Raw genomic sequence first — 9,133 nt, 5'->3', positions numbered from 1 at the left:
ATCTGTTATGGCTGCAAGAGCTGGTCACAGCGTTTCACTTGGGTGAAGGCCTGCCTCATCTTACCAGCACACGAGGCAGCTGCTTCTTCTGCAGTTCCATGTTCTGGCCTGCACCTCAGGGAAGCTTAAAGCTAATTTATCATCTAACTAGGCACAGCGTGAGCTTAGCAGCAGAAAGGGCTGACATCTCTGCTTTGGTACAGGGACTGCTTTCAAGTTGCTGCCACAGCTTAAATAGCAGAAACAGAGTAGGGATAGATGCTTCTCCGCATTTTCAGATTTGGAGTTAGAGTGCACAAGGGCATCTGAGGCACACATTCATACCTGTCGGCACACCCTCACCTGAATCATTACAGGCTCTTATGTGCCATGCTGAAGCCTTGCAAAATGAGAACTGTACTAAAATTCTTTCATCTACTCTTTTCAAAACAAAATCAAGCTAGGAGAGAAATGCAGAGAAAGGAAGAGATGGAAGAGGCTAACAGGGCAGGTAGACGCTATCTGAAAAGTGATGACAAAGATAGGAAAAGGGATGGAAGGTTCTACAGCAAGTTCTTTGATTCAGACAAGTTTCACATCTTTTTCTGAAACTGCAGTAAATCTCTTGTTCTTACTGTAAAATTACCTGATGACAGTGTAACTTACATTCCCTGCGAACTAAACACTGCGTTTTGTTACGATGACAGAGACCAAAATGCTCATACACAGGAATTTCACAGTTGCTGGGCTCTACCTGTGCAGTAATTCCTGCCAGCTGAGAAGGGAATTGCTTGGAAAAAAAACTTAAAGCATTTCCCACAGGAACAGGAGTGCTTTCTACCAGTGCTGCAATGTACTCCTGCAAACTGAATCAAAACAAAGATGTGTAAGAAGCAATTTCAGCATCTTTTTTGTTTAATTCCAACAAATGATGGTACAGGTCAGTACTGGCTTTGACCTTCAGTGGGATGCTACCACTTCACAAGATACAGTAGCCCAACAAGTCTGCTTTGTTTTGCATTTTCTAGAGTGGTGTGAAATATTCTTCTGCAAGCTAAGTGCATATATACACCTTGACGGTTTTACAGGAAGAGTGTTTAAGGCAAGCACAGTGTAATTAAATGGTGAACAGTGAGTCTATGTTGTGTACTGCAGTCTTTGACAGGCTGTTTCTGGCTATCAAACATTTTAATGTCTTTTAGAGAAAGAGATTAAAATGGGCTTTAACACAAATGGAAGCAATGATCTAATACTTTCAGCTTAAAGGCAGTGTTACTGTAGCTATAAAATAGGTAAGTGCATTTAAATGCTGAGAAGAACAGGTTTGTTAACTTTTACTTAGGTTAAAGTACTAGCCTGTTTAATACTATTTTTTTATAAGCATATATAAAATCACCAATGACATTAAAAAATTATACTAGGCCCTTTAAAATGTTCAACAAGTGAAAAACTTAAGTTTTGCCTGAATCACACAATTTGATAAGAATGAAACAAACGGCAGAAATTTCTCATGCCATTTATATTTGATACATGTACATAAAGTGTAGGGCTACTTTCAAAAATATAAATGAAACCCACACACATTTTCCTTAACAGCACTTTTTAAAAATGTATTATAAGAACATTTTACTGACAGTTATGTAACTAGGTGCTATAGGAAAGAGCTGTAGTAAAAAATCTTTGTATTTGAACTGCTATTAATTTTTGCTTCCTTTGCTTGAAGGCCAATACAACTGTCAGTAATCACAAGAGACATGAGACAAGCCTGCTGTTAAACTGCACTGTCAACTTCCCACCTCAGTATGCTGACTTCAAGCAGAGAAAAAGGGTAAGAAACTAATATAAACCAACTGGTAAAAAATTTAGTGGTTCGTAACTCAATTTTCAACCTGAATGAGAAGAACAAACACAAGCTGTTTTGCAGCAGGCCAGTATCAAAATTAAATGAGCATTTCTTTCCCACCCTCTATGGGCAGAATTCAAAGCAACAGTTTTAAACTCAGGAAAAGTAGAGGGGTGTTTACAGAGACTTAGTTCGAAGTTTTAGAAGACCCAGTTTCACATGGAGGCCTCCACAGAATACATAAATATGTAATATATTTATGTTGCATATTTACATACTAATATATGGGTTATACCTTACCGGTATAATCCAGTGATTGCACAGAGCATAACTTCTCAAACGGAAAACAATCCTTACAAAATTGAGCCCAGGCTTGACAAACCTCTAATCAGGACCCTGAAATCTCTAACATCCAGCAAACCATCCTTGCTCACTGCCTTTACTGCTAACATCCAAAACCTCCTGAAACTCATCAAACATGAAATACCCACAGGTTGCTGCATGAGTTTGATCTGTCGGATACTTAATAGTATGTAAACCAGATGCACTAGCCTTTCCTTGTAAGCAGCAGGCATTTCCAAAATGCTGTTAATCTCATAAATACATTTAAGGGCATCTAAAACTGGTCATAAATCACTTCCTGGAAGTTTTTCTAATTCCTTCATCAACAAGAAGGGGAGTCTTAAGTGACTAGACAAGACTTCTGTGTCCAGAAATTAGCAGAAATTAAACTAAAGATGGAAAAGAGCTAGAGTTTTATCAAGGTTCAGATCCACACCACAGGCTGCTGTGATATGAAAGGGATTTGGAAAGTGGAAGTAGACTCTGAGGAAGCAAGCTATTTAAGAAATTTCATATGTGCATTGAGGAACCAGGGTGGTGGTGGAAGAAAAACCCAGTCATAATGAAGAAAGAGATATGCAAACAGTTTTCTTCTGTTTAATATTAGGTGGTGTTATAAACTGCTAAAACCAGACATCTTCACATTATTACACTTCATGCACCATAAAACAGATTTATGTTACAGCCTAAGATTCAATAATATAAAACTTGCAGAGAACTTCACACAGAAGTTGTTTATTCTTTACCCCTTTTATTCACATCCAAACCCAATGATTCTTATCTGTGTACATACAGAGTATTTTCTTCCATCTTCTACAGCTGCTTTCCAACCAACTGGTTTTAAACATCAGTATCAACACTGGTAGTGGGAAATCAACTAGAAAGTGCCACCATGGTCATTTGCTCAAGACACGCACACTTCCTGCTGGATAGCTGGTTGTGGAATTTTACTATCTTCTGTCTTTTCCTGCCCAGGAACTTGGCACACAGTCTTCCGTTTGAACAACCGCAGACTCAACCGTAACAAGTCACTGTCCATTGCTGCAGAATTTGTGTAAGTTTGTTTTGTTGCTCCCTGTTGAAATTAAAAATGAAAAATAAAAAAGGAAAGAACTGAAAACAGTGGCTTTTAACATGCAAGCTGAGATATTAATCTCAAGTACTCTCAATAATTAGAGGTTTAATCATGCATATTCACTAGAAAAGACTGAGAATTAATGTTTTTTCTATTTAGCATGCAAGATCATAAAATCTACTGTGGTGCAAAAATGGCTAAAGTATTTTTTGACTTGGAAGAGCAGAATTCTATAATTCTTATAAAAATACATGGAATCTCAAGCAGAATTACTCAACAATTGTCTCTGAAATTGTATTTTAGTAAATTATTTTTAGAATGTATTCTCTAAATATAGAAAACGTATCTTTAGAATTGAAACCCGCAAATAAGAAACAGCATCCACATCTAGTGCCAATCTTAAATTCTCATCTTAAGTAAAAAATAAACACCCTACAACCTCTTTAAATAATTAAAGTCTGTTCTCTGTTATTTAAAGGACCAGGCTTACTTCAGAACAACAAATACAAAAATTATCTCCCTCAAGAAATGCTTTGCATAATAGAATCTGTGTTCTCATGTTCTGATCAAGCACTGGAAATGAAGAACTTGCCTTTTCATTCTTCATTAGCTGCTTACGAATTGCAGAATCCCTTCGGAAGCACAGTGCCTTACAGCACGGGCCCAGATTACTGAGAAGACCAGCTCTTTCTTCTTTCCGTAGAAGTGCAGCCATGTTCAAAGCCCCCAGTTCATGTTCAAAAAGGTTTTCTGCATCTAGAAAGAATTGATATTTGCAGAGATCAACATATACACAGTATCTCTGAATACCAATATCCAGTAATATGAAGCTTCTTAAAGTTTTACTATTTGTATTTCTACCTTCTAAACAGTATCAAGGTTCGGGAAAAAAGGATATTGAAGTTTACATAAAACCTGAGTAAATCCTCAACCATTTAAAGGGAAGGACAGGTTTGTATGTGGCATTGAGCACTGTAAATAAATGCTGAGACAGCAATTACTGAGAGGCCTAAAAATCTAGTGACAATTCTGGGACAGAAGAGGGGATACCGTTTATGGTCAGATATGTGTGACAAAAGGAGTTTACTGCTAGCATTAATCAGAAAGCAGTCTAAGTTTCTGTTCTCTGCAAGATATCAGATAATCATACTAGTGTCCATGCAGGCCTTTTGTATGGCTATGCAGAAGTAAAATTCTCCTATGTAGAACAGTTCTTTTATAGATGCTGCATAAACCTGGAGAACAAGTCAAGAGATGCCAATGAGCTACCCCCTCCTACTGGCTCATCTAAAGCATTTGTTAACAATACTCAAAGTGGCAGGACTGGTCTTTCAATACATTTATCAGAAGAAGCAGCGTGCAGCTAGAAGACTTTAATCACTTTAACGAAAGATGGATCCCGAGGTGAGTCTTGGTCTGCAACTGGTCTGTTTCTATGAAATGCAGACAAAGACAAAAAAGGGTGCACATGGCTGGGCTGCAGCTTACTCATTTATAACCCTTTTACTATAAATAGGAAGATTATAATATAAATGAAAAAAAATTAAAAAAGGCAGGGTATGCAGCTGAGTCCAACGCAGCCACCACTATATAGTAAAACATTGGGTGTTTATCAGAGAATCTAATACCTTACTAGAGTCAGCATCAAAACTGGGCAAGATAAAGCAGTTAACAGCAAAAATTGTTTGGCAGTATGCACACAGAATAGAACAAATATGCATTTTTAAACCACCTGGAGAATTTGGATGAAGCTGAGTAAGACTAGTTTTTAGACAAGGTGAAAAGAAAGAAGAAAGTTACAGGAAATCAAGGGCAGGTTAAAGAAAATTGCTCTGAAGTCATCCAGACAACCTCTACGGACAATCAACATCACAAATAAGTGACAAGAAACAAAAAGGCCACTTCAGAGGTAACACTGACAGCTTGCAGAGTGCATAGTGCCAGATGCTGAGCATATCTGGAAAGTAAGCATGTCCATACCCTTAGAGGAAACAACTGCATATAATAGAGGATGTCAGCTACAAATCTCAATTCTATCACATACTACAGATTTTTGTTTCCAGAGAAAAAGGATAATAATTAAAAAGCTATCATTTCCCTTTTTTCTTCATTTCAGTCTATTACCAGAAACTTTGTACCCACGATAAGAACAAGGAAGGGACCACCAAACTCAAGAATAAAACAGGGAAACAAATCATACCACTAATCCAAAGTGAAAACACTGTATTTCCACTGTAATGCACACTAAATTCATTCACTCTTCAGGGCACCATATTTGTGCCTTTGTTTAGAATATACATGCTGTGGCTGTGTAATCACTATAAAAGGGAACCTTGAACCAGCAGATTTCACAGGAAATGCCTGCACTTGAAAGCCTACTGGCAGTTCCACACGTAGCAACTTTGATGTGTGAGAGACTGCACACACCAAAGGGAAACCATCAGAGGCACTTCAATCTCCCTTCCTCTCCAAAGCAAGCTCCAGCTGAATATGAGTACATTTAAGACAGCTCAGAGGCAGTACTGGAGAGCCTTCTATTATCACTATTCTTAGGCATAATAGCGGAGATTTTAATTTTTTTTTTTAAACTAGAAAAAAACTAATACTGCATTAAAAAGAACTGCAAATATTTCAGTGGGACATTTTACAGTGCTTACTAATACCAAGTATGCACCTCAAATTATGTTACCTATGATGCATTAAAAATGTTTCTGGCAACCGCCCAGGACTACTAGTTACACAATTTAAATGGCTCAAGCAAGCAGTGACATTCATGGAGATTAACAGGGCTGGGAGAAGCCAGGGTTGGGTTTGGTTTTTTTTTTACTCTCTACTTATCTGAGACTGTGAGGTAAATGAGACAACTGCATAAAGAATAATGTGTCAAAGAATTAAAAAGTATTGTTCCAAATTAAGAACTAGAACTTATACAATTAGAAAAAAAAAGTAATTAGAAATATGTGCTATTCCCTAAGAACAGGAGCTCTACAAATCATTTACCAAGTCATAATTTCATCATATTTTAGATCCTGGAATAATTTGCAGAGATCTTACAGAAAGCAAAGTTTTTACAATCTTATAGAAACAATTCTACCATGCAAGTTGTTGCAAAAAGCCTAGCTGGTTCCTGGGATGGCAAAGGAGAAAACTCAGTATTCTCTTTCCTGCTTACACTACAGAATTGCAGTAAACAGCACTGGGAAATTGATGCCCATCCCATCTATAATGCATGTCTTGCACTGTACACTTTGCCCACATGCCAGACCTGTGCATTACTGAATTTCCCGCTTCTAGAAGAAATATAATATGCAAATTTCACTTAGCTACCTAATTCTGACCCAAAAACTCCTATCTGTGTATTCTGGAGAGGATCTGCAGAAGGAAAGTTAGAGGACATGCAGAGGACCTTCAGAGAAAATAGGAATTCTTGCTCTTTCTTCCAAGATAACTGGTAATTCACTGTATTTAGCTCTCAAAAAAACTGCTGACACTTAGTGCTTGGAAAGCATGAATTGTCTCACAAAAATAACACTCCACTAAGACGAAAAATTGTTCAGGCTGTTATTCAAGATCTCGTCACCATTGCTGGAATTAAAACACCAGTTTGATGGATATGCAGTTATATGCAGTTATGTTCCTGTAATTTTCACACAATACTCATTATATGCTTTCTACAGTCTTGAAACCTAAAATAATGAATTAATGCACACTTCAGACAGATTTTCACTAAGTACAAAAGGCAGTTTAATCCCTACAGAAACAATTACCTTTAGGCTTTTCTAATGCTCTCTGGCAAGTTTCTTTAATTTTGGTGAAGAGTTCTGGTCCTGCCAGACGTTTGGAAATGCCAACTCTCAACATAACAGCAGCTGGTGTGAATTTCAAGAGTGCAGCTCCAGGCTCACGTGGTTCTTTTGGCTGCTTTGGCATAAGGCTGGACCAATCTACATCTATAACATCCACAGGATCTGCAAAAACATTGACAGAGTTATCACATCATCATCCCTTACCAAAGCTGATTAATTTCACATGCGTTGCACAGCCCCCTCTCCTAAAAGCAATGCATATCAGATAAGCACTGTTCTGCAGTTCTCAAAGCCAGATCCTTGGACACTTTAGGTACAAGTGTAGGTAAAAAAAGAAGCATACAAATATAAAGCTTCTTGGATTAAAAAAAAATCCCACCCCTAATATTCTGCTTTATTTTTATTGCAAATCCTTTGCGGAAGGCTGCTCAGACCCTGCTTTGCCAGCCAATCTGGACACATTACTTACTCGTTCACAGAAGTCACAGTAAAACTAAACATGTTATGACAGATCCAAACTAAATGCTTCAAAAGCTAATATTTCAACTCTACATGATGAATATTTTTTTCCAAAGGAAAGTTATACTATTTATTTAATAGCCATATGACTGCTTTTCTAGTATGTTTATCACAAGAATACAAACACCAATGATACAGCCCCGATGACCCAACTGAACTCAAGACAAGTATAAAACTATGTGCCTCCCAGTGCATTTGGGAAGCATTCAAGCACGGATAAAATCTGTTCATAAAAATATCAGTTCCTAATAACAGGCAAAACAAATGGGATTAAAGAAAACATCTTTATAAAACCAAAAAGCTTACCCTTCTAACTGTATAAAACAAGCTAAATATTACTTCACGATACAGCTCCAGTACTTAACCTCTCTGCTTTGCAGGCTTACCTGTCTATTACAGAACAAAGAAATGCTGAAGAGCATACAAACTGCGTTCCTACTTTAGAAATACTGTCAATATCACAACTGCATTATATGCAAATGTATCTAATATTTATATTTAAATAATACAAAGGGGGTTTGCTATACTTTTACCAGGCATCTTCTCATCTTCCTGTTGATCTTCCCGCTTTTCAGCATCACCTGCCAGAATTTCATCCAGCTCATCATCACTGATGGGCTCATATTCTCCAGCACCAGACCCCAGTGACTGTACATCATCAATCTTTGCTTCATCTTCTCCTCCTGCAGACAGATAATACTGTTGCTTTAAAGCAATCATTCTTGTTTTCTAAACAAAGAGGTTCAGCAAACTAAACTATCAGCTTTTGGGAACAAGTATATTCAACATAGAAAAAGGTATTAACTTACGGAAACAAGTTATTTATTCCATACACAACACGGCGACTTGCATTTTATATATCACAGTAATTTATTTTTTTTTGTGTGCAATATTAGTCAAACTGCACAGAGGAGGACATTCAGAAGAAGCATATGTTGATAACCTGCAGTTAATAATACACATCTAAGTTGGCACCACAAAGTCTTTCAGATACCTTTGCACATGAATCCAAACTCAGGATTCACTCCAAAGGCTCTACAAAACAAAGTAATAAACCCCCAAAATAAGAAGGTGCAAGATATCCTGAATGAAGCAATTATTTACAGTTTTAGATTCTTTGTGGAAGTCATAAGAAGAGTTTTTAGAAAGCCATGTCAAACTTCTTCATTGTTGTCGCACTCCTGCCATTCACATACTATAAACATATACAAGTACCTGTTCTGTACATGTAAAAACATTCCTTAAAGCCTGTAAACACAAGACACTCAAAGTTATGCAGCTTATGAAAGGAACACCTGAAGCTATTCTCTGATCTCCAAGACAGAAAAGACTGATTCAAGCATTCAGAAACCCTACTGCCCTAAACTCAGGCTTTCTTAGGGTTCTCCACCACAGTACTTGCTATGACTTGGCTATATGAGCTAGACAGACTTTACAGGGTTCCTCCCCTGTGGATGACTATTCTAGCATCTTACAGCTCCCTTACCCAGAAGGGAAACTGCCTCTGCTTTAACTTGCCCCTTATTTTTTTTCTGTTGTTGCTTGCTTTTGTAAAAGCTACAAAAGAAG

General features: G+C 37.4%; 1 protein-coding gene across 4 annotated transcripts in view; it reads right to left on the bottom strand.

Annotated features, from left to right (window-relative positions):
- Positions 1-2,741: 2,741 nt before the first annotated feature.
- ZC3H13 (zinc finger CCCH-type containing 13) overlaps positions 2,742-9,133 on the bottom strand; it is a 47,865-nt gene continuing 41,473 nt past the window's right edge. For 3 of the 4 annotated variants that reach the window (XM_034072371.1, XM_034072378.1, XM_031047682.2), the window contains 4 exons: positions 8,092-8,247; positions 7,007-7,207; positions 3,832-3,995; positions 2,742-3,239 (listed from right to left, as the gene is read on the bottom strand). In XM_034072371.1, coding sequence (XP_033928262.1) covers positions 3,069-3,239; positions 3,832-3,995; positions 7,007-7,207; positions 8,092-8,247 — 692 coding nt within the window. In that variant the 3' untranslated portion in view covers positions 2,742-3,068. The remainder of the gene's footprint in view (positions 3,240-3,831; positions 3,996-7,006; positions 7,208-8,091; positions 8,248-9,133) is intronic. The other variant, XM_034072386.1, reaches the window with a different exon arrangement.

The sequence above is a fragment of the Melopsittacus undulatus genome, chromosome 2 (assembly GCF_012275295.1).
Source record: "Melopsittacus undulatus isolate bMelUnd1 chromosome 2, bMelUnd1.mat.Z, whole genome shotgun sequence".
Lineage (NCBI taxonomy): Eukaryota > Metazoa > Chordata > Aves > Psittaciformes > Psittaculidae > Melopsittacus > Melopsittacus undulatus.
The sequence above is the reverse complement of the archived record's forward strand: the minus strand, read 5'-3'. Positions and strand labels throughout refer to the sequence as shown.